Source organism: Palaemon carinicauda, chromosome 21 (assembly GCF_036898095.1).
Source record: "Palaemon carinicauda isolate YSFRI2023 chromosome 21, ASM3689809v2, whole genome shotgun sequence".
Taxonomy (NCBI): Eukaryota; Metazoa; Arthropoda; class Malacostraca; order Decapoda; family Palaemonidae; genus Palaemon; species Palaemon carinicauda.
Window position 1 is genome coordinate 84,609,606 of NC_090745.1, and position 27,500 is coordinate 84,637,105.

Genomic DNA, 27,500 nt, shown 5'->3' on the forward strand with positions numbered 1-27,500 from the left:
TACGTATCGAAGGGGTCAATTGGCAAGAAACGAAATCGGGAAAGAAAAAGGGGGGAGCCGCTCCCAAGGCTCCCTATTCTCCCGTTTCGTAAGCGTGCCTGGCACCAATCCTGGCGCCATCTGTATTCCTTGTAGCGTACACGAGGTGCTACAGATACTGTATGTAGGGAGGGGTCCTACAGCCCTTTCATAGAAAGGGAAGGGCGGGTCCATCAGGACGACATGGCCATCTCACCCAAAAATAGATTTTTCGCTTCGCTCAAAATCCGTTTTTTGGGCTCAAGCCATGTCGTCCTGATGGAAGTATACCAGAGCATTACTGTATCTGTGGATTCTCAGAACGTGCCGTACTCCCCGGAAGTAATTTTTCCCCGGTCGACTAGACCTAGAGACCTAAGATGTTACCATTATACATCTTTTCAACTAACTATAAACCATGTTAGAGCTTCCTGCCCCCTACAGGGAAGAGTCCTACTAGACCCTGGAAAAGTCTCGAAGAGTACATATACCTATGTATGAATACCAGGCAAGCTAATATAGTGGTCTCACCCTATATTAAGTAAAGCATAGTTTGTAAAGAACCCCTGCGCCAATATGAAATATCGACCAGTTCTCCGCACAATACTTGTATTGGACAAAGGTTTATATCCGCATAGGAAGAAACTTGTAAAACCGCCACCGTCCCTTATGGGACGGAGTCCTCCCGTTAAGGGAAAGCATAAACCAATGCAACATAGCTTGCATAAAGGAACAATTCTATTAGAATTATCCCAGATAAAGTACATAGAATGAATGCTCAATTATACCAATAAATTGACACAGGTGAAGGAGACGCAAGGTTCTCAAGAACAAGTTTATTGACAGACAATAAATAGACAGGTTAACAACAATTATATATATATATATATAAGAAGAGGATAACCCAAAACTTTAAGCATAAGTATGATAGTAAACAGAACTTGTTCATCTGAAAGAGAAAAAACATTAATGCCACTTTTAAGATACCGAGGTATCAAAGTCATAAAGTCTGTATTACAAATCAATCACATTAGCGTTAGAAACGCTCGGCACACATGTCTGCACTTATGCTAGGTTCACCTTTGGAAATGGAACAGTCTATGTGGGCAACTCAGTGCCCTCACTTAGTTTGTAGTACAGTATGTAACTACACACTCACCCTGGAATTAATCGTCCCAATTAAAACCACTGTTCCTCGCAGAGTTAAACAGTAGGGTTAACGACGCGACCCACTGCTACCACAGATCTCTTTAGTTCCTCTACTTGCTTCGCATAGTGGCGAAAGAACACTCTGGAAGACTTCCAGCCAGTGTATGAACGGAGATGTTCAAAATCCATATAATTAAAGAAATTTAAGGATGAGGCAACTTTCCTCGGATCGTGACCTGCGGGTGTACTGTGAGATCCGCTCTGCGAATAAAATATGTGATTTTCGCTCTGAGTTGATTCAGAGATAAATTTGAGCCTGACGTTTCTCCCCTGAATAGTTGACCACCCTTGAAGTCTGAAGTTCTACGAAGATAGACCTTTAGGCATTCTACTGGACATAGAGATGCATCTTCTTTTAAATGAAATAAAATAAAAAAAATAAAAAATTAAAGAGTATTCAATTAAAATCATAAAAATTGAATGTCATAAAAGTTAAATATTTTTCAGAAGACCTGCTTCTGAAAGAAATCTAAAAATGCCACTTGCATGGTAGGACACATCATTTCCAAGAATCTTGGCAAGGATGAACCTGCCACCCTCACCTCGAGCCTCAAACAAATATCTATTCCGCAAGATGTTATAATTGGGGCATTCGGTCAACAAATGCCTTACTGTTAGAGGTACTAAACAGTTGTCACAATACGGTTGGTGTTGGCCCTTCAGCAGAAACTCATGTGTCAACCGAGTGTGACCAATACGGAGACGACAAAGAGACGTCTCCCATTTTCGGGGCATCATATTATACCTCCAAGGAGATATGTCATTTGTTACTTCCCTCATTTTATTGCCATCTTGACTATCCCATTGCTGTTGCCATTTATTGCAAACCAATTTCTTGATGTCAGGTAAGAAATCATTACAGGGAATGGGATACCTTCTTGCAGCAACTCGGATGCAGCCTCCTTAGCCAGTGAATCAGCCTTCTCATTCCCGGACACACCTACATGTGCTGGAACCCAACAAAATTGAACTGTTATACCTCTCCGTCCAATAATGAAAAGCCATTCTAAAATCTTTAAAACTAGAGGGTTATTAGAATTAAAAACTTCCATAGCTTGAAGGACACTCCTTGCATCACTAAAATTGTAAAATTACCCTCCTTTTCCAACGCTATTTTCTCAATAGCGGTTAATATGCCATACAGTTCGGCAGTAAATATGGAAGCGGTCAGAGGAAGTGCACCTCTACAATTAAAACCATTACTATGTACTCCAAATCCAACGCCAGCATCAGATTTGGAGCCATCAGTATAGATAAAAGTTGATCCTCTATGTTCTTTAACATGTTCATTAAAAAGAGACCTGGCTTCTATGTCTGACATATTCTTCTTATCTCCAATAAAATATTTACAAAAAGATATCTCTGGTAACTTCCATGGAGGCGTTGATGATACCTTGAATGGAAGTACCTTATTTCTAATTATATCCAGACTATTTAATAATCGTTTCACCCGAAAGCCATAAAGTTGAGGAGATTTTGGGTGCAACTCAAAGTATGATGCGTGTCTTACAAGGCTTGCAGTCTGAAAGGCTAGAGAGTTAGGGAGTCTTTGCAATCTAAACCAATACCGAAGAATGGAAGACATTCGGTAAAGGTCTAGAGGTAACTCTCCAGCATCAACAAGGAGACTTGGGATAGGCGAGGTTTTAAAAGCTCCAGTAGACAATCTAATACCTGCATGATGTATCGAATCTAATATTTTTAACCGGCTTGGGGTGGCTGAAGAATATACCTCACAACCATAACTAATTTTGGAAAAAATCAAGGCCTTGTATAATTTTAAAATAGTATTGCGGTCTGCCCCCCCATGATGTATGGGACAATACTTTCAAGATATTCAGAGCTTCAACACATTTAGCTTTTAGCGCTTTTAGGTGAGAAACCCATGTAAGTCTACAGTCAAATATCAAACCTAAAAATTTGGTTTCCGATACACATGGTATCCGTTGACCTTTAATGTATATATCCGGGTCTGGATGTACTCCCCGGATACGACAAAAATGGACAATGGTAGTTTTACTTGTCGAGAACTTAAATCCATTCATGTCAGCCCACTGGATAATTTTATCAATAGAGAGTTGGATTTTTCTCTCAACCATTGCCATTCTAGTGCCAGCAAATGATATTGAGAGATCATCCACAAATAATGTTGAGAGAACATCCTGGGGAATGGCTGAGGATATCCCATTAATTGCTAGTGCAAAAAGGGTTACACTCAGCACACTACCCTGAGGAACTCCTTCTTCCTGGCACTTACTCTCTGATAGAGTTTCCCCCACTCTCACTTGAAAAACTCTACGTGAAAGAAATGCCTGAATAAATAGTGGCAGCTCTCCTCTCAATCCCAATTCATGAATGGTTTTAAGAATACCATATCTCCATGTGGTATCATGTGCCTTTTCAAGGTCAAAAAATACTGTAACATGGTGCTGTTTGGAAGCAAAGGCTTCACAAATAGAAGACTCAAGTCGTATCAACACATCAGTCGTTGAGTGCATTTTTCGGAATCCACATTGAATCGGTGATAAAATACCTTTCTTTTCAAGGTACCATATCAGCCTTGCATTGACCATCTTCTCCATGATTTTACATAAACAAGATGTCAATGTAATAGGACGATAGTTTGCTGCTAAAAACTTGTCTTTACCGGGTTTTAAAAAGGCTAAAATAATGGCTAGTTCCCAAACACTTGGGTAACTATGATCATGCCATATTCTATTAATAATGCTTAAAATAAATAGCTTTGTATTAAAATGTACATGTTTAATCATTACATATGGAATTCCATCGGGTCCAGGGGCTGTATCGTTGCAATGAGCAAGTGCGGAATCAAATTCTCTTTCAGTGAAAGGAGAATTATACGACTCTTCCCTTCTTGTTGCAAAATTTAAAATTTTCTTTTCTTCAGTGCTCCTGTACTGGTGACCAGGGGCTCCTTCACACTTGCTGGATACATTTGAAAAATGATTAGCCAGGGCATTGCTAACTTCATTTGCTTCAGTTACATACTGGCCATTCACCTTCAACACTGGTGGTGGGTTGGGGGTGAATTTGCCAGCTATCTTTTTTACTTTCCTCCACACAGAAGATGGTGGTGTTCTACTGTTAATGGAGGAAACAAAAGACATCCATGACTGGCGCCTTGCTTCTTTCATGGCACGACGGAACTGTGCTCTACATTTCTTGTACATAGTTAAATTCTCATTAGTTCTGCGTCTACGCAATCGTGTTAGAGATCTTCTTGTGGCTCTGTGGAGTGCAGTTAGTTCTGAAGACCACCACGGGACTGGTCGTCGTTTGAATAACCCTGTTGTTTTGGGAATTGAATTGACTCCTGCTGTATGAAGAGTTCCATTCAGTAGGTCTATGGCATCATCAACACTTTCAAACTGTTCTGCTCTCCCTTCGATTTCACTTAGCTCGGAAAATTTAACCCAGTCTGCCTTGTCTAGATTCCAACGTGGTGATCTTTGCAAAGGCCTGACCCTTGTTGGTGTTTATAATGATTGGTGCATGATCACTAGTATGCCAATCATCTAATGTCCTCCAATCAAAATAAAGAAGGCAGTTAGAGCTTGCAATTGAAAGGTCAATGCATGACAAAGTACCTGTCTGAACATGGAAGTGTGTGGGCTCTCCTGTATTAAGGAGTCCCACATCCTCATTCTCCACAATTGATGAGATAATATTGCCCCTTGTGTTTGCTAAAATATCACCCCATAAAGGATGTCTACCATTCATATCTCCCAGTAAGAGAAAAGGTTGAGGGAGTTGTTGAATGACCTCTGCTAAATCATCATATAAAATATTATCATTTGGAGGTAAGTACAGAGAGCATATTGTATATTTTCTCCCTATATCAATTTGTACAACAACTGCCTGCAGGGTTGTACGTATAGACATGGGTATTTGGGGAACATCTCGACGAATGTACATGAGACTTCCGCCATGGCTCCCTGCTTGTTGATTATATGGTGTTCTATAGCTAACATACTCTCGAGGACTAGGAGTGTTAGAATCAAGCATACTTTCCTGTAGACATACAATTATGGGGGAATGCTCATGAATTAGGAGCTTAAGTTCTTCATATTTCGCCCTCAAACCCTGACAGTTCCATTGAAAAATGGAGGAGAAAACTATGGATTATTTCTGGAAGACATCTTGGATGAGGTCTTCCCATTAGCAGTTTTTAATCTAACATTATTACCTGTAGGTTTCTTTAGAGGTGGTCTTGTTATGTTGGGTTTTACGTTGGTGTTTTTCTTTGTATCTTTTTTATCTATTTGTTGAGGGGGATGGTGGACCTCAACTTGAATTTCTGATTTATTTAAATTATCTTCTGGTTGATCGGCAACATCAACAGACAAAACATCATATTTATTTGATGTCATAATTCTAGTATTTCTTATGGAAGGGGGTGAGAGAGATGGAGGTCTCTCTCTTTTACGATTAGTAGGTTGAGAGTTACCAGGTTTTTGTACCTTCCCCACTACAGGTACACCTGATAACTTGGTGTCAGGTGGAATCTCCATTAAATCAGGCAAGGATATGGCCTGGGAGAGGTTAGTACTATCCTTTGTAATGGGGGACAAAGGTTTGATAGTGGTGGGCAATGTCTTTTGGTTGATACTCAATGATAAATCTTCAGGAGGAGATGTTCTTGTCTTATGCAGCACTTTATCAATAGATGGTGAATTCCTTTTTCGAGAACTACCTACAGTAGTAGGTGGGTGAGATGATTCCCGAGGAACTTTTTCTCCTGTTTTTAATGTCTTTGCATAAGTATTAGATTTATTTAATAATCTCTTGGCATGCCCCACGCTTACATGTTCAATAATTGATTTATTGAGGGCAGCCTCTTCTAACTTATAAAACTGGCAGCTCCTATCATTAGATTTATGATTAGAGTTGCAGTTTAAGCACCTTGCCTCAAATGTACATTCCCCATGGTAAATATTGGAGCAAGTATTACAAATTCTTTCACTATTGCAAACTTTGGAAGGATGTCCAAATTTAAAGCAATTATAACATTGCAGTGGCTTTTGCTTGAAAGGTTGAACTCTGATCCTTTCGTTTTCTATGTCTATGTGGGAAGGTACATCGGCATCCTGGAAAGTAAGAACAATCATTGATGTTCCAGGTACTTTATGTACTTTCCACACTGATAGAGGACACATAGTCAATATCTCTTCTTCAGTAAATTCATACAGATCCCTATTAAAAACCACTCCCCTTCCATAGCTAAAGTTTAGATGGGGTTTGATGTCCAATTTTATATCATCATTTACTGTCTTCAAATTAGACAGTATAACAGACTGTGTGTATGACTTGGCCTTTATCAAGTAACTTTTCTTACCGAATCGAGATATATCTCCAGGTGCAATCGTACCTACCTTCCTCTGAAGAAATTTACAGACCTTGAAATAATTTTCCGTACCTCCTACAGATTGAGCAAGAAGCCACATTGGTGGTTTTGGCTTTCTTTGGGATGGCATATCCGCCCCTATATCTTTATCAGCCCAGTCTGCTGGTCTGTAGACATCCAGATCTTTAGGTGCCCCATCACACAGAGCACCCTTAACACTCATATTACCTACTTTAATATCAACAATATTACGGCTTGCATTAAATGCTTCCTCGTGACAATTAAATGATAGCCAAGATTCCCAATTATCATCTTGAAGTTTCATTCTAATTTCTTTTATTAATCCATAACACTCAAATATTTTATGTAGCATATCATAATTAGTTTCTAATGGGATTTGGGTAATGTGCAGGACATTCAATTTTCCTGTGTTGCCCAAATTACCCTTTTTCCGAGTGTTTAAAGAATAGTCCTTTTTAGTTCCTACGTCGTCAACGGAGTTTTCTTTAAATGAATTGCCAGAGGTCGTCAACAGTGCCGGGGGCGAGTCAGCATATCCAGGGGAGGTGGGGTCATTTTCACAAGATTCCATCATAAAAAAGAAGAGAGAAGAGTGATTTTTTGAAGTTTGATTTACCTGCTTGAGAACATAAAGGCATCACATGTTGGGAAGGAGATTTACACTCTCCACTACCGGCACAGTGAGAGTATACTTCCCAGATGGTCCACTCCATACCCTACCCGAAGGATAGCATCAAAACAGATATAGAGGCACAGGTGTAAGCTGAACCCGCCTGCTAGGACTGAGACCAAGAAACTATGGAATCATCCTCCCCATATCTGTAATGACGGGCTTCCGGCCAGAAGCCGAGAGTCCTACCCCAAGCGTTGGATCCCCCTGGATTCCGAAGACCCAACACTTGAGAATAGTTCCGCCAAAAAGGTCCAAACCATCTTCGGAATGGCTGAGATCATCCAATACTCTCACATATAGCTTTGAGCACAAACACCTCCCAACCGTGACACCTTTCCCATTCATCAAAGCAGGCAGCAATACCGGATGTAGAAACATCCACCCAAGTGGCAATAATAGATGTAGAAACATCCATGCCATAAAAAGAGAAAAAAAAATAATATTAAACACACATATATATGTAAATATATACACATACATATGGGAAATTTTACTCATAGGGTTGGGACAGCAACAAGAAGGAAAGTTTATATTAGGAGAAGGTTGAAGCCATATAAAGAGTTAGAAAAAGATGAAAGAGAGAAATTTAGATTCGAACTGGGGGAGCAATTTCCCCAAGTTCGAGAGCCCTCTTGCCCGTCACCAAGATTCAGCACGGGAATGAAATGCCGTGCTGAAGCTCAATGACTTCATCAAGGCATTCTCTCATTAAGAGGGTACTGGACATAGAGATGCATCTTCTTTCAGTGGGCAGATTCTCCAGGGACCCCACCTGTTGGTGGGTAACTCATTCTTGGCGAGAAACGTAGGATCCGGAAACAGGTTCAGTTCTCCCCCATCCAGGAACTGAACACGACCTGCCTCTCTCGAGAGGGCTACAATCTCACTAACCCTGGCCCCGGACGCGAGTGCAAATAGGAAAATAACTTTTTGTGTCAAATCCTTTAACGCACACTCCTCATTGCTCAACAGAGAAGCGAAATGAAGAACCTTGTCTAAAGACCATGAAATGGGCTTTGGAGGTGCTGAAGGTCTGAGCCTAGCGCAGGCTTTCGGAACTTTATTAAAGATCTCGTTACCTAGGTCGACCTGGAAGGCATATAGAATGGGTCTCATCAAAGCAGACTTACACGCCGAAATCGTGTTAGCTGCCAACCCTTGACCATGGAGGTGGATGAAGAAAGATAAGCAGAAGTCTGTCGAGATCTCCTGCGGATTCTTCGCCTTGACAAAGGCCACCCATTTTCTCCAAGATGACTCATATTGCCTTCTAGTAGATTTGCACTTATATTCCTCAAGGAAGTCTATGCTGGCTTTCGAAATCCCCAAACGCTTTCTCACCGCTAGGGAGAGAAAATCATGAGCTGCAGGGTCTGGGTTTTCTGTAATGAAGCGCAGACAGTCGACTTCTGGACTCGCTGGGTCAGAACTGGATCTGGTAGCGGTACAAACTTCAGCCGCAGTTCCAATGCCAGGGGGAACCATACGCTGTTCGGCCACTTGTGGGCCACTATTGCCGCTACTCCCTTGAAGGATCTCAGTTTGTTGAGGACCCTCAACAGAAGGTTGTGAGGAGGGAACAGATAAATCCAGGACCATCTGTTCCAGTCGAGGGACATCGCGTCCACTGCTTCCGCTAAGGGGTCCTCGTACGGGGACACGTACAGGGGCAACTTCTTGTTGTCTTTCGTCGCAAAGAGGTCTATCTGCAGTTCTGGGACTTGATTCAGAATGAAGGAGAATGATCCTGCGTCTAAGGACCATTCCGACTCTATCGGCGTGAACCTGGATAGAGCGTCCGCTGTCACATTGCGGACTCCTTGAAGGTGAACTGCCGACAGGTACCACTTCTTCTTTTCCGCCAATCGGAAGATGGCCAACATCACCTGGTTGAGAGGTGGTGACCTCGATCCTTGTCGATTCAAGCATCTCACAACTACCTCGCTGTCCATCACCAACCTTATGTGGATCGAGTGACGCGGGGAGACTTTCTTTAAGGTCAGGAGCACTGCCATAGCTTCTAGAAAGTTTATGTGAAAGGTCTTAAATAGCTTGGACCAAGTCCCCTGGACTTTTTTCCGATGAGAGTGACCTCCCCATCCCTCCTTCGAGGCGTCTGAGTGAATCGTCACCGACGGGGGAGGTGGCTGAAGAAGAACCGACTTCTTTAGATGTCTGGCTTGGGACCAAGGCCTGAGAAGAGTACGCAGCCGAAGCGGAACTGGTCTTCTCAGATCTCTTCGCGCGTTTGATGCAAAACTTCTCCAAACTCCGGTTGCATCCTTTAGCTGTGCTCTTAGCACTGGGTCTGTCACCGAAGCAAACTGGAGAGAGCCCAGTACCCTCTCCTGTTCGCGTCTTGATATCCTTTCGGAATCTAGAAGTCTCTTGACAGAACCCGCTATCTCCTTCCTTTTCTTCGCCGGGATGGAGAAACGGTGTGACATTAGGTCCCAGTGGATTCCCAGCCACTGGAACTTTTGAGATGGAGAAAGTCGAGACTTTTTTCTGTTGATCTTGAAGCCTAGATACTCTAGGAACTGGATCACTTGACTGGAAGCTTGCAAGCATTCTGTCTCGGATGCTGCCCACACCAGCCAGTCGTCCAGGTAGGCTACTACCTGAATTCCCTTTAGGCGTAATTGTTTGAGAGCTACGCTCGCAAGCTTCGTGAAAATCCTTGGGGCTATATTTAGCCCGAATGGCATGGCTCTGAAGGCGTATAGTCTTCGTTGTAGCCTGAACCCTAGGTAGGGGGAGAGTCGACGGTTGATTGGAACGTGCCAATAGGCGTCTGACAAGTCTATAGAGACGGAATATGCCCTCTTGGGCAGTAAGGTCCTTATGTGTTGCAGTGTTAGCATCTTGAATTTGCAATTCACTATGAACTTGTTGAGTGGCGACAAGTCCAGAATGACTCTGAGCTTTTCCGAATCTTTCTTGGGAACACAAAACAGCCTCCCTTGGAATTTGATGGACTTCACCCTTCGGATCACTTTTTTCTCCAACAGTTCTTGAACGTACTCCTCCAGAACGGGAGTGGAGTGTTGGAAAAACCAAGGGCACGGAGGTGGAGTGCTGTACCAGCTCCAGCCCAGTCCATTCTTGAGTAGGCTGTGGGCCCAGGGATCAAAGGTCCACCGATCCCGAAAACTCTGAAGTCTCCCTCCTACCGGCATCATCTCACTTGGACTACCGTCCTGAGGTCTTGCCTCCCTGACCGCGACCACCCCTGAATCCCCTTCCCCTTGAGGGGCGCCTAGACGAGCCTCTGGCTGCTCCTCTAGGCTTTGCTCGAAAGGAAGTAGACTGCCCTTCGAACGTTGGGGTGAATGCCGTGGACTGTGTCGACACAGCCTGGGGTACCCACTGGAAAGTGGTCGGGGTTTGTGCCACCATCTGGGGCACTGAAGGCAATGGCAATTGCAGTTGCTGTTGCTGTCTAAGAGGCTTGGCTGGCCGAGACGGTAGCCTAGTCCTCATAGTCTTCCTCTTTGGTTGAGGACCCTCATCCGGGGAAGACTTTCTTTTGTTAGCCAGGCCCCACTTCTGGAGAAGGTTTCTATTCTCCAAGGCGGCCTTATCAACAACTTCTTTGACCAATTCGGTAGGGAAAAGGTCTTTGCCCCAAATGTTGGAGGAGATTAGTTTCCTTGGCTCGTGCCTCACCGAAGCCGAGGTGAACACGAACTCCCTACAAGCTCTCCTCGCCTTGACGAAGCTATAAAGATCCTTCGTCACTGTGGCCAGATGAGTCTTGGCCACTACCATGAACATTTCATGGACCTTGGGGTCACTTGCCATCGTCTCAAGAGTAGTCTGAAGAGACATTGAGGCAGCCAGTCTTTCTTTTGTCTCGAGCTCTCTCCGCAAGAGAAAGTCAGACAGCTTAGGGAGGTCCTCGCCGAACTGACGTCCGGCAATATCAGCCTCCAACTTCCCAACTGAGAACGTAAGATGGACGTCCTTCCAGTCTTTGTGGTCCATAGGCAGGGCCAGCGACAAGGGTTTACACTCCTCCAGGGAGGGGCAAGGCTTGCCGGCCTCGACTGCTTTTAATACAGCCGCAAACCCTTTCTGTAAAAAGGGGAAGGCTCTAGCAGGAGAGGACACAAAGGAAGGGAGCTTCTTGCTCAATGCAGCTACCTTCGAGTTTGAGAAGCCCCTTTCTTTCATCGAGGATAAAAGCAGAGCTTGAGCCTTAGCATGGTCCATCACTATGACCTCCTTCGGCTCTGTCTCCTCCTTTGAAGCTGGTTCCTTCCTCAGCCGGACGTAACAGTCCGGATATGACGCCTTGCTGGGCCAGAATTCCACCTCCTCTAGGGGAACTGAACCCAACTTATCCAAGATGACGATCTTACCAGTCGTCATCGGCATGTGCTCAGCATACCTCCATGGGTTAATGTCTGAGAACAAGGGAAGGTCTTTCACATTGAGCCTTTTCTGGGGCCCATGTGATGCTGCAAGGCTCTGCATCCGCAGTTCCATTGCAGCCACCTTCTCCTGATTCTCCTTCTGCATTTGTTGGATCATTCCAACAATGGAGGAGAGGGCTTGTCCCAGCTCTACTGGGAGAGCGGATGATGTTGAGGGAATAGGCAACGGGATCTGAACCGGAGTAGCCAACACCTCGTCGGCCTCTTCCTCTACACTGTCTGGGGCTTGAGCTTCATCCTGGCCTCCTGCCAGGAGGTCTTCCTCCAGACGTTCGTCCACATCAGACATCCTGTCATCCAACTGGATGTCTTGCAACGCGACCGCAACTTCAGCATCCACCTGGGTCTGAACTTGGGGGATCTCCTCTTGAGGCTGGGGAATCACCGCATCGGCTGATGCCTAAGGGAAAAGATACGCCCTCATCTTCTCACTTGGAAGATAAGGTCCAGAGGTGTTCTTCTGGAAGCCCCGTACCCAGGTACGAAGCTTCTCCCTTGCTATATCCCTTGATTCCGCCGTCCTAGGGGAATCAAAGGCCTCAGTAATCAGGTAAATGCACACAGTACATACCTGAGGGTCCCAATACTGGAGATCACCTTTGGAGACAGCGCATGTTGCGTGTCTCCTACAAAACTCATGTCCGCAGAGGTTCTTACTGCGGACGTTGCAGAAAACACTTCCGCACTTCGGAGGGTCCTCCTGTAAAGAGAAGAAATTTCCATGAGTATCAAGTGAACTACGTATCACTGGATATGCACAGTTTAGCATAACAATTCAGAAAGGAAAGACACACCTTTGTGTTTCCTTCACAACCAATTGCTGCAGCCTTCCAGATAATAAAATCGTATGGTTAATCTCTTCTAGAATAACCAATGAAAAGTTTCCAGAGGAAACAGGTGTAGCTCACACCTAAGTAATGATTTTAAAATCCTGGATAATAGACAAGAAAGAACTCACTTTCTTATCTGTAAGGCAACAGCAAAGGGCTATGCAAGACAACACAAAAGTGTTAGAATACACAGTGCTGTACCAAAACTATACTATAGTTTTCTTCTTACAGTATATGCTATACTAAAGAATACTGGTACAGTATAGAAGGTTATGTGCCGGCCGGCACACACCATAACTAGCTTTAAAGTATACTACTTAACAGCTATAAGGCGGCAGAACTCTGGTTCAAATGTATGTGCCGGCCGGCAATGGCCAATGTCGGCCGGCAATGACTGCCGGCCGGCAACTACACAAGGTAGTACCCGGCTGCCGGCCACTGCTCATAGGGACCGGCAGACAAGGGCTGACATTAGCCGGCCGGCAAGGTAAACAACCGATGCCGGCCGGCAGCAAAAGAACCAGAGGACTACAACTGCCCGGCTGCCGGCCTCATAGGCCGGCAGCCGGGTCGGGTACAGCACTAGAAGAATAACAGAATGGATGCCGGGATAAGAGTGTACACTACCTCCAAGCCCGGCAATCCGAAAGAGTACATATAAGGAAGGGGAGAATCTAATTCAGGCTTCCTGACCAATGCTGTCTGGCTCTACAGGCAGGCATGGATGAGGGAACAAGGGAGGTCCGGGCAGCACTCAAAGCAGAAGACCCTTCCCGGCCGGCAAGGGACTGAGTCAATTCCACATCCTAACCTATTCTAGGTCCAGATGTAGAATGACGTACAGTACTGTAATGGCTAGGCCATTACGGAGATAGAGGGGGAAGGGACAAAAGAGGGTCCTACCAACCTTGCTTTAGTGAAGGATCACCCGCAGCCAAGAAAACTCATCTTAGCCTAAGGGGGATCCAAGGAGGGAGGCCAGCAATACTTGCCAGGTCCCAGAGAACCAAAGCAAGGAAGGTGTTGCTACTCCCAGGGAAAGAATCTTATCCTCCCCCGAGAACAGCAACAAGAACTAGTCTGCTAGATCACAAAAGAAGGAATCATCTCATACAGAAACCTTCGGTGGTGACCTAAGGAGGCTAAGCCTCCTATGTCTGTGTCAGGCCAGCGAGGGAGACTCTACCCCAAGCCAGACAAACACAGACTTAGACTAAAAACTCTGTTGTTCTGTCCCTCTCTAAAACCAGACTTACTGGGACAGGAAGGTACAGTAACACCCCAGTATAGTTTTATCGAAAGTTAATTCAGATAAACCACTTAGGGATAAGCCCAAGGCTTAAACAGAGGGAAAGGGACTGCATACCTTCTCCGAAGAAAAGACAGCAACCGGGGAGTATGAGAAAGTATACTAAGGCTCCATAAGCAACTTAGCCTAGGCACCAAGAGAATCGATTACCTAAATCACCGAAACTCACTCGTATACTATCTTGGAAATATTCAACATAATCTTAAATGTATAAAAAACAGCCTAAAGCTTCAATAAAATTTTGTTACACTCAGAAAAACCAAAATCATGCATGAAGTACTAGGACCAAACGACTAGGCTACATGGCCTAGCGTAGGCCAGAGTTGGCGAATACTTCGCCAAAAATAATACTAAAGCCCGAAAGGAAATCCTATGTAACGCTAAATAGCTAAAATTTATTAAAGCAAAACAACCGGGAATGTCGCTCTGGCTAACTAAAACTCATACCTAGCGAGCGACAGCATCCATGACGCCTCCGGTAGGCTACGGCTCTTGTAACAAAGATTAAACCTATTGATCACTTAAAAATTTACCAAGAGCCTACATTTATACATAAAAGACATGGTACTTAACTTATCGGAGGCCGGTGAAGTTGGAGAAGCCATGAAAAGTCGAATAAATCCAAGATTTGCGAGAAACACAGGAAAAAACACCGAGTTATTAAGCTACGCAAAAAGGAATACAGATGGCGCCAGGATTGGTGCCAGGCACGCTTACGAAACGGGAGAATAGGGAGCCTTGGGAGCGGCTCCCCCTTTTTCTTTCCCGATTTCGTTTCTTGCCAATTGACCCCTTCGATACGTAATCTCTGTTCGGGGTGCAGATTGCCATGTGGCGTGTCAAGAATACGTCCTCTGATATGTCGCGATATCCCTTTCACGAGGGATATTCGCTCCAGGAGTTAGAATTCTGGTACCTTAAGGTAAATTCTCTGGGAATATCGCCGTAGTTGTAATATACCCTAGGAAGCTACCCAATAGGAACTTCCATCAGGACGACATGGCTTGAGCCCAAAAATACATATATATATATATTACATATAGCCTATATATATCAAATATATTTGTATATATAAAAAAAATTTAAAAGAAAAAACTTTTAATCAAAGTACAATTTACTCTATGACAATAAATTGTGTTTATCATTGAAATATTGTGAGCTCTGGGAAAATGGCTAAAAATATTTACTCGTTTACCGTCTAAAATATTATCACCACTACATAAGAAAGACTGGCTTATAATCTAAACTAATAATACTCAGAAGATGAAAGTCACTGTATAATTGAGAACATTAAAAACTTAAGCCATTACCGGGTGCAATTAGCCGTAATAATTACGAAGGGAGCAACTAACTGTATAATGATCATATAACACTGCAACATGAAGCTAACGTCCTTTTTTTTTTTCTTTTTTCATCTTAACATTTGTTTAAAAGAGTTTGGGAACTTGAAAAAGAGACACTAAAAGCTAAATGGTAGATGATGGAGCTATAGAAAATATTTTTGTCATAAGTCATACTAATTGTTCCAAAACGAATATGACGAGAGAGAGAGAGAGAGAGAGAGAGAGAGAGAGAGAGAGAGAGAGAGAGAGAGAGAGAGAGAGAGAGAGAGAGAAAGTGGGTATTTAAGATCAACAAAATATATCAATGCATATTTTGAAACAAAATAAATATTCTATTAAGAGTAAAATAATTTGATTCATGCAAAAAATTATGCAGTCCTGGTAGCACCTTATTAACGTGTTATGAATATCTCCTCAAAGTTGAAAAAAAAGGGGCTTTGCCATTTGACAAACCAATTCTGAAATATTTTACTGTAAGAAAGGATGCTGAGCTGGTATACATAAATGCACACACATACCTATATATGATAATTTTTCACATTTACTCATGATTTTCTTATAATAGCTTCTTGTCGGCCAAGGATACGAACCCGGAGAAAGTTTCACGGAGGTTACAGTGACTTACCACTTGACCACAAAGAGAGGTAAAAGATGATTACTACTCTTCCATACATATTCCTGTGGTAAGTCACTGAAATCTCAGTTAATTATCATAAAAGTTAATTCCCCCTTGGGTCTCTGATCCCGAGGTAGAGCAAATTCAATAATAAGATGTATCTATGGCTTTAATATATATATATATATATATATATATATATATATATATATATATATATATATGTGTGTGTGTGTGTGTGTGGGTGTGTGTGCGTATATATATATACACATATATATATATATATATATATATATATATGTGTGTGTGTGTGTATTTGTGTATTTGTAAACAAACACATACTATATATATATATATATATATATATATATATATATATATATATATATACACATGGCAGTGAGGAGAGTGGTATAACTATATTCGCGCTTGTAGTAAATTCTTCTATAGGATGAACTAAAATCATTAGTGAGAGAGAGAGAGAGAGAGAGAGAGAGAGAGAGAGAGAGAGAGAGAGAGAGAGAGAGAGATCCTTACCAATACTGTATATGGAAATGTAGAGTGAATTTTCCCTCTTCATGTACAGTCAGTCGGTACCATTCATAAGTCAAAAGGGAAGCCATAGAATAAACTTAAAGAGACGTGCAACCATGCAATAAAGACAAACACTGCTGTCGCAGAGGGATGATGACGTTGATCTCTGTAAATTCGTAAAGAGGAGGAACCAAATGAATAGCTGCCCTACCGTATGTTTGTCAATGTGTAGTTGGCGAAGGTTTTGATCGTACAGTAATCTTGATGGATCAATGTCTATAGGGGACTGACGTCGGCCTTTGTCGCATAGCCTCCACTCCAGGTTGATTAAGCCCCAAAAGTCAGGACCTGCGGGAAAGGAGATAGACTTGTTTAAAAAAAAGAAAAAAAAATCAAGTAATGGTCGTCTCATTTGAGCGAACGTAACCATTTCCATTAATTGTTAAACACATTCGTCTTAAAAATCTTAATTATAATTAAAAATTCAAGAGAACAAAGAAAATGTAAGTAATTATAATAAACATGTGTTTATGAAGACTGTTTTTACTACTTTCCATACAATTTCTTACAATAAAAATTAAAGCAAGCGTTAAATTCAAGCCTAATATAATCAACAAAAGAGTTCTATTTTTATTACATAAACGTTAGCGAAATTACTGGCAATTAACCATATAATATTTATCCATTTCCTTAATTTAGCACAAAGAACCGCTGTAATTACTTTTACACAGTAACTACTTAATAGTTAAAGTTTCATGCCAAGTAGCTCTCATTTCCTGAAGCTATCGTCTACACCAACTCCCCCCGCCTCACTGCCCCCTCCCAGTCTCATTCTCTTCTGGACCAAGTGGCACACCGATTACCTAAAAGAAACACGGTTGACTCCTGGGGAGGGTGTTGGGGATCGGGGGTGGGAGAGATCATTTGGGTAATTACGAGAAGTCGCAGGCTGGTTCGCCTGGGAAAATATCGTTGTCCAGAATCTTGAAGGACAAAAGTCCAGCCAGAGTCATAAAGTGTTTCAGTTTAATGGTAGCTGGATTCAGGACAGAGAGAGAGAGAGAGAGAGAGAGAGAGAGAGAGAGAGAGAGAGAGAGAGAGAGAGAGAGAGAGAGGACACCAAATGGATAAAAGGGAAGATGACATGAAGAGGGGAGCAAAATGAAACAGGCTGTCAGTGAGAACAGAAATGCGAAGGGTTAGAGAGAGAGAGAGAGAGAGAGAGAGAGAGAGAGAGAGAGAGAGAGAGATCCCTTACCTAAGCAATAGAAGCCTGAGTCAAATACATACACCAGACATTTAACCAAGTCACTGTTAAAAGCACCCAGGTGTCTCCTCTTCCCCCCGCCCCCAGAATTTTCAGGAGAAGGGGGGGGGGGGAACTAAGTTGTTTACGAGGACCCAGCTGAAGCAGCTGAGGGCAATTCTCGACAGAAGAAAAAAGACCAAGAAAAGGAAAGAGTAACTATTTCATTTCTGATTCTGAAGATGGCCCATCTCAGTGTCTCAACGGGTATGGTACAGTTACATACAGTTACAAGAACTTCAATATCCTTCTTCTGTTGCAAATATTGACTGAATATCGTACATTCAAGTGATTTAAGATATTGTGACAAAAGAACTGAAATACAACCCAACTACGAGATCCTTCTTATGAAATTAAAAAAATACTGAGTTATTCAAATATAATTTATTTTCTTTCGTAAATATCATTAAACTGATGGGAGTACCTTGGGTATCTTAATATGTTTGAAGATAACCTTCCTACAAGGGCAAAGGCATCTGGATGTAAAAATATCACCGATAAGAATTGTTTCAAAATAATGTAACCCTCAACTATATAGAAATTCTGAAAAATTATGAAAATTGCCTACAAGTTAGCACTTTATAATGATAATCCAATTATCCTTACAATTCCATTTTGGAACATAATGTGAAAATATATGCTTTTGGTGTCGTCCCAGGCCTGTTAAAAAAAATATTCTATTCTTAATAAATTTATCAAGCATATACATTCAACTATTATTATCGTTAGTATTACTAGTTAAGTTACAACACAAGTTGGATAAAAGGGGTGCTATAAGCCCAAGGGGTCCAATAAGGTAAAATAGCCCAGTGAGGAAAAGAAATAAATAAAATATAAGAGAAATCATTAACCATTAGAATAAAATATTTAAAAAAACGAAACATTAAAATATATCTTTCATATATAAATTATAAAAAGAGACTTATGTCAGCCTGTTCAACATAAAACATTCGCTATAAGTGTGAACTTTTGAAGTTCCAACGATTCAACTACTTGATTGGGAAGACCATTCGACAACTTGGTCACAGCAGGAATAAAACTTCTAGAATACTGTGTAGTATTGAACCTGTTGATGGAGAGGGCATGGTATTACGAACAGGATGCTACCGTCCCGGAAGATCTGAATGCAAAGGATGGTCAGAATTATGAAAAATCTTATGCAACACAATGACAAACTAACTAAACGACAGTGCCAGATTTTAATATCTAGATGAAGAACAAGAAATTTAATACACTGTAAGATCCTGTTCAACAAATTATGATGAGATTCAGCAGTTGAAAACCAGACAGGAAACAACACTCAAAACAAGGCAGAATGAAAGAATAAAAAAAACTTCAGACTAAATTGATCACCGAAAACCTTGAGACTTTTTCTATAAGCCAACATGTGTGCAATTGAAGATGAGACAGACCTCATGTGTTTCTCAAAAGTAAGTTTGCTACCAAGAATCACACCTAGAATAAAGTCATACAGTTACCAAAAAAAAAAAAAAAAAAAAAAAAAAAAAAAAAAAAAAAAAAAAAAAAAAAAAAAAAAAAAACCAAACTCCATCCATCATCGATGCTGAGATTTGGATGTTAAGGAGCTACCGTCCTCGACTTACTTCTCATAATCGTACTTTGAGTTTTGCACCATGCACTAATTTCAGCTAGATCTCTATTGCTGGATTCAACAACCCTAGTTCTACATTGAGCATACACAATTGATACAAAGAGAGTAGCATCACCTGCATATGCAGAAAGCGTGCACGCGCAAACACATGTGCTCTAGCAAAAATCCCTTGGCCTTATAGCATCCTGCTTATTCAACTAAGGTTATTGCAACTAGTTATAATAAAAACACACACAAACACATATATATACTGTATATATAAATATATATATATATATATATATATATATATATATATATATATATATATATATATATATATACATATACACACACATTGTGTATGTTGTAATACACTGAGATATATTGTTAGTATATTTTATGAAATTTCCAGGAAATTGCACACACGCATACACACACACACACACACACACACACACATATATATATATATATATATATATATATATATATATATATACGTGTGTATATATATCTATATCTATATGTATGTGTATATATATATCTATATCTATCTATATATATATGTATATATATATGTATATGTATATATATATATATATATATATATATATATATATATATATATATATATACATACATATATATACAGGGTGTTCCATAAAATTATAAGCTTCGTAATTTAATAACTTGACCAATTATCATTCAAATTAACGCAGAGTTTCATAGCATTTACTCAAATAACTTAAAATTTCGTGTTGTTTTTTCTTCTTTCAGGTATAGAAATAGCATTTAGTGGAAATAATAAAGATGTTCTTTGTGCAAGTGAATACGTTCGAATACAGGCGAAAAACACTGCACAGTGTGCATTTGAGACAGAATTCGTTAAAACTGCACCAAACTGCAATGGGTAGTACAAAGACCTGAAAAAGATAAAGAATATCTATGTAATGCAAAGGGATCTGGAGGACTACCAGCATCGAAAAATATGATCTAACTAGTTTGGGATATATTTTTTGCGAAGCCACATGAATTCCATAAGAAAGTAGGTAGTTGGTTGACCAGACACCAGCCACCCGTTGAGATACTACCACTAGAGAGTTATAGAGTCCTTTGACTGGCCAAAAGTACTTCATTGGATCCTTCTCTTTGGTTACGGTTCATTTTCCCTTTGCCTACACACACACAAAATAGTCTGGCCTATTCTTTACAGATTCTCCTCTGTCCTCATACACCTGACAACACTGAGATTAAGAAACAATTTTCATTCACCCAAGGGGATAACTTTTGCACTGTAATTGTTCAGTGGGTACTTTCCTCATGGTAAGGGTAGAAGAGACTCTTTAGCTATGGTAAGCACCTCTTCTAGGAGAAGGACACTCCAAAATCAAACAATTGTTCTCTAGACTTGGGTAATGCCATAACCTCTGTACCATGGTCTTCCACTGTCTTGGGTTAGTTCTCTTGTTTGAGGGTACACTCGGCCACACTACCTATCTAATTTCTCTTCTTCTTGTTTTGTTAAAGTTCTTATAGTTTATATAGGAAATATCTACGTTGATGTTGTTACTGTTCTTAAAATATTTCCTTTATCCTTGTTTCCTTTCCTAACTTAGCTATTTTCCCTGTTGGGGCCCTTGGGCTTATAGCATTCTGCTTTTCCAACTATGGTTGTAGCTTAGCAAGTGATAATAATAATAATAATAATAAAAAGCAAGTCTGGAAACCCAAAATATCATTCCCATGAGAGATTGACATGTTCGCGAACGATAACATACAAACAACCTGCCGCTAACTCAGGCCTTGAATGCCGATGACAAGCGCAAGTAATTCTATATCCATATGCAAGCGAAACTGCAAGTAGACGAGTTTGAAGAAAGCACATTCCATACGAACGAAAAGTCAACAAGCATAATGTTCGCGTTTGGGGCGTAAATCTCCGAGGCACAATTGATCATATGAGGGACTCAACTAAAATTATTGTGTTCAGTGTTGCTAAAAAGCGGAATTGTGGGGTTAATGACAGAAAAATTGATCTACAGAGGTATCTCCTTCCTTTCAATTTCCGATTTCGGCTTTACTCTGTCAGGAGGAAAATATTTCCGCTCAGTTATCAAGGTTGAAAAACTATTTTTTGGCAAATAAATCTGTTTTATATTTATAATATGAAATCTTTGTTTTTATATCTATCTGTATTATATTTTGAACTAAAACTAGCATAACAAAGTATAGAAATTGTGAGTATATATTGGGTTAATTTTGCGGATTTTTTTACGGTTTACAGTACTACAAAGTATAAATCAATTTTTCCTTATCAGGCGGAAAGGCAGATCCAGTGGCAACGCTGATTGTGTTCAGTGCCAACGTCAAGTGTGTTCTTCATGCCACATCGCTCCTTGAGGGAAATGAGACCGGTGATGTGTACCAGAAAATGGTTCAGAACTGGCTAATTCATAGAATTATTGCAAATAAAAAAGTAGGTCTGTCAGGGAAATAAATTAGACGCGCTGGTGATGAAGACAATTCACTTAAAACTTGCTGTAGCTGGACTAACGACTTGATTTGACTTGACGTGTGCTTTATCATAGCTGGTGACCATATTGCAAACTTATAAAACCTTGTGAATTCGTTCATGAAATCATCATATCTTTGAATTTCTCATTAAATTTTATTTAACATCTCTTACTTTGTATAACTTTTAGCCAGTTTATTTTCATTTGCCTACATTATAGTTATTCATATATTACCATGACAAAAGAAAACATTATTTGAAACACCTTGATATATATATATATATATATATATATATATATATATATGTATATACATATATATATATATGTATATATACATATATATATATATATATATATATATATATATATATATATATATATATATATATATATATATATACATCCATCATCAAATCGTTACTACTCCACTGCAGAATAAAGGCCTCAGACATGTCCTTCCACTTGCATCTGTTTATGGTCTTTCTATGACAGTCCATACCCACATACCCTTCCTTCGTTTGCAATCTGTAAGGATTCATTTGGATATTCTTCTTGTCCATTATCTGTTATTCTCAATACATATCCTCCCCATGTCCATATTATCATCATACATATTGTTAGAGTATCTTCTACTTTGATTTGCTCTCGTATCCATGTTACTCTTTTTCTGTCTCTTAGTATTACTCCGATTGTAATTAGCATATGTTCTAAGGATTTCGTAATATTCCAAGTTTCTAATGTATAATTTAAAGCTGGTTGGACCATCTGATTAAATACTTTTCTTTTTAGAGAAAGTAGAATTTCTTAAATTTTTATCACTCCATCTCTTTTGCGGATATTTCTATTTCTATCTTTTAAAGCAAATATCTGTTGGCGCCATGTTCCAAGTTTTCTTTTCATTAACTTGATGCTTCTTCCTTTCTTTAATGTTTTAAAAATGTTGGTCCGACTTTGTTTACGAATGTCTTGGGCTTTATCTTGTTTATTGTTTTGGACAGTTCTGCTAATTCTTTTTCATCTCTCTTGCATGTTACCCTTATATCAAACATTTTCTTTATTAAATTTTTTTGTGTTTTCTGATGGTTTTCCGTGATCTTGAGTAGGAAGTTTTCCATATCTCTTATGCTGATTCTAAAACAAATTTAGGTTTAATTACTATTCATCTCTTTATTTTCTTCTATTTCATCATGTAGCTAGGAGTACTTACTTTGTATTGCCATACTAAACTCATCAGATTGATCTCTTATTACGGGTGTTTATTTCCTTTCTTAGAATTAGTTTTTCTCTTTCTTTCCTTAGATCTAGACAAATTATGCTTCTTCACCATCTTACAGTCGCTTGACTTTAACGTGTTTAGGAATGTTACATCTTCATCTGAAAATTAAATCTATTTCGTTTTCGCATACATCTGCAACTGCAAATCACACACAAACACACACACACACACACACACACACATATATATATATATATATATATATATATATATATATATATATCTATATATATATATACACACACATATACACACACACACACATATATATATATATATATATATATATATATATATATATATACACACACACACAAGCAACAAATGCTGCAGTTTTTAATCCAAAACAGGACAAATGCCTCAGACATGTCAATTCATGCCAGGTGTTAGGCCAGTTTTCATGACGACGCTGGCCAGTGCAGATTCTTGATGTTGGGAGATTTTCGTCTGATCGCTCGCAGCAAACCAACGTAGTATGGGTAAACCTGACTAGTACAGCTTTGCTGATCATGGTGACGTGCAAACCCTTTCACCACATTAAGCTATTCCCAGCCAGAAAAGATATATATATATATATATATATATATATATATATATATATATATATATATATATATATATATATATATATATATAAAAGGAAATGTCAACAATGGAGCTGGAGGGATAAAAAAATGCAGAGAACTTCTATACAATGCTATACAATATTGATATAAGAAATAACTTCACCAATAGAGATAATGAAACACCTGAGCCGGTACTAAACATTACATTAGAAGTAAATAAAGCATTAAAAGGCAGGAAAATAGGCAAATCAGCAGGAGAAGATGGTCTAACAATTGATTTAACAATAGATGGAGAAGATTTCATAGTAAAACTCACTGAATTTTACAAAAAAATGTCTGCAAAAATGCTCAATGCCTACAACTTGGAAACACTTTATCATACTAATTCACAAAAAGAGAAGATTTCCGCCCAATAAATTTACTCTCCGTAATATATAAAATATTAACAAAGATCATATTAGGCTGAACAGAAAGATATCTAAACTGTAAGCAACCAAGAGAGCCGGCAGGCTTTAGAAGTGGGTAATCAACAACTGACCACACCCATGTTAATTAACCAACTAATGAAAAAAATCAACAGAATAAGACAAACCACTATGTATGGCATTTATAGAGTATGAGAAAAATTTCGATATTCAAAACTTCAGCAGTAATGAAAGCCTTTCAAAGACAAGGAATAGATGAATCTTATGTTAGAACACATGAAGATATATATACAGAAAGTACAGCAATCTTAAAACTACATAAAGATAGTGAGAAAATTCTGATTGAGAAAGAAGTTAGACAGGAAGACCCCCATCTCTCCTAAATTATTCCCAGCATGCCTAGAAGTATTTAAGAATTTGGATTGGGAAAATGTAGGAATTAACATTATTTAGGGAATACCTTAACAACTTAAGATTTGCAGATGACAGAGTTACGTTTAGTGAATCATGAGAGGAATTGCAAAAGGTGATGAGAAATTTTAATAGATAGAGCAGAAATGTAAAAATTAAAAATGTATGAGTAAAACCAGGCTAATGTTAAATGAAAATACAGAGACAACAGATACGATTTATGGACGAACGTCTAGATTGTTTTGAATTTACATATTTAGGACACACGGTAAGTGTTTCCCCAGGACACGAGACCGAAATTAGAAGAAGAATTAGCATGGGAAGGAGAGTTTTCGGTAAATGAAATGAGATTATGAAAAGAAAATTGCCACTTTCTCTAAAGAAGGTCAGATGGCCCTTGCAGTTTAAGCTTATGTATAAAAAACTTGGAGTCTTGGAGACTTGGAATATAAGTTAGTTACAAGTCAAAGAGTAATGGAGAGAATACTGATGGAAATAAAACTAAAATATAGAAAAGGAGTAACATGGATCTGAGAGCAAATTAAAGTAGAGAATATTCTAACAGCCTGCAAGAAAAAGAAATGGACATGGGCAGGACATAAGAGAATGTCAAATAATAAATAGACATTAGGAATTTGGAGAAGCAGGAGGCCTATCATCTTTGGAAGGGTAACATATCAGATTTGACCTGGAATAACTATGCTTAGCTTCGAGCTTTTGCTCAGAGAGTTTATGCCTCAACTGAAAAGGAATACAATTTAACCATAAAAGAAACCCTTTCTGGTACAACTCAGGAACATAAATGGTGGTCTACCCTTAAATCTGCACTTTTTGGTGTAGATGCAACAGTTCCTCCTTTACTTGAACCAGATGGCTCAGTCACTCACTGTCTAAAGGAAAAGGCAACCCTTTTGGCTGATGTTTTTGACAGTAAACAGAGTAATGAAAAACTTGAACTTCCTCATTCCTGTTTTACTAAGGCTAAACTAACTAGTTAATCTTTTCGATCTCGTGAAATTAAAGCTCTGTTGATGGACCTTGATGCTTATGGAGGTGTAGACCTAAATGGTATTTTTCCTTTGTTTTTAAAAAGACTGCAGATTTCTTAGCTCCAAAGTTATCTGTTATTTTGCGCAAGTTAGCAAGAAGAGCTTTTAGTACTTGTTGGAGAATTGGTAATGTTACTCCTTTATGTAAATGTGTGTGTGGTACCTCAACTCCAACTGATTATCGCCCAATTTCCCCATATTATCTAAAGTTTTTGAACGTCTTCCAGCAAAACGTCTTAATAGGTTTGCTGAAGGTAATAATTTATTCCCTAGTTTGCAATTTGGTTTTCGTAAAGGCCTTGGAGCATGTGATGCCCTTCTTACAATCTCCAATGCTGTACACAAATTCCTTGATTGTGGTCAGGAAGTTCGTATGGTTGGCCTTGATTTTAGTGCTGCCTTTGACTGTGTTAATCATGAGACCCTTGTTTTCAAACTCAAAACAGTTGGGAGTAGGTGGGTTGTTTCTTAGCATTATTATTGATTTTTTAAGTAATAGATCTCAATGAGTTGTTGTTGATGGACACTATAGTCAGTATAGGAATGTGATATCCGGTGTTCTACAGGGTAGTGTTCTTGGCCCATTACGTTTCATACTATATGCACATGACATGTGGTTTGGCCTAGAAAACAAGCTTGTTGCATATGCAGTTGATGCTACTCTCTCTGCATCAATTCCATCCCCTGAATGTAGATCTGGGGTTGGTGAATCCTTTAATAGAGATCTAGCTAAAATTAGTGCATGGTGCAAATTATGGGGTATGAAGTTGAATCCTAACAAAACTCAAAGTATGATTGTAAGTAGGTCAAGGACGGTGGCTCCTCAACATCCAGATCTCAGTACTGATAATGTTTCCTTAAATTTGTATGACTCTTTTAAAATTTTAGGTGTGATTCTCGACAGCAAATTTACTTTTGGGAAACGCATAAGGTCTGTGTCTTCTTCAATTGCACAAAAAATTGGCTTATTGAGAGTCTCAAGATTTTCGGTGATCAATCTATTCTGAAAAAGTGCTTTAATTCTTTCATTCTACTTTGTTTTGAGTATTGTTCTCCTGTCTGGTGTTCAGCTGCTGATTCTCATCCTAATTTGTTGGACAGAAACTTACGGTCTATTAAATTTCTTATTCCTGAACTAATTATTAATCTTTGGCACCGTCGTTCAAATAGTTCATTATGCATGTTGCATAAGATTTTTCATAACTCTGACCATCCTTTACATACAGATCTCCCTGGACAATTCTATCCTGTTCATAATACTAGGCAGGTAGTTAATTCTAATAGCCAGGCCTTCTCCATCATGAGGTTCAATACTACACAGTATTCTAGAAGTTTTATTCCAGCTGTTACCAAGTTGTGGAATGATCTTCCTACTCTGGTAGTTGAATCAGTAGAACTTCAAAAGTTCAAAGTTGCAGCAAATGTTTTTATGTTAACCAGGCTGAGATGAGTCTTTTTATAGTTTATATATGACATATCTGTTTTTGACGTTGTTAATAGTTTATATAAGACATATTTGTTTTGACGTTGTTACTGTTTTTTAGAATGATTTATTGTTAATTTTTTTCTCATAATTTATTTATTTCCTTATTTCCTTTCCTCACAGGACTATTTTTCCCTATTGGAGCCCTTGGGCTTATAGCATCTTACTTTTCCAACTAGGGTTGTAGCTTGGCTAATAATAATAATAATAATAATAATAATAATAATAATAATAATAATAATAATAATAATGGGACCCTCGAGACTGTATTAGAAGCAAGGGAAGGAAGAGAAAATGATGAATTGACGAACTAAGAAAATTACGGTCGTGAACTAGCATAGAGAGATCATAAATAGACGCAAGTAGAAGGATGTCTGAGAGCTTTGTTCTGCAGTGGCCTAGTAACGGCTGATGATGATCTATATATATATATATATATATATATATATATATATATATATATATATATATATATATATATATATATATATATATATATATATATATATATATATAC

General features: G+C 39.3%; 1 protein-coding gene across 2 annotated transcripts in view; it reads right to left on the bottom strand.

The window, feature by feature from the left end:
* The window catches only part of LOC137614694 (carbonic anhydrase-related protein 10-like), a 780,810-nt gene that overhangs the window by 84,024 nt on the left and 669,286 nt on the right, over positions 1-27,500 (bottom strand). For both annotated transcript variants that reach the window (XM_068344379.1, XM_068344378.1), the window contains exon 3: positions 16,569-16,705. In XM_068344379.1, coding sequence (XP_068200480.1) covers positions 16,569-16,705 — 137 coding nt within the window. The remainder of the gene's footprint in view (positions 1-16,568; positions 16,706-27,500) is intronic.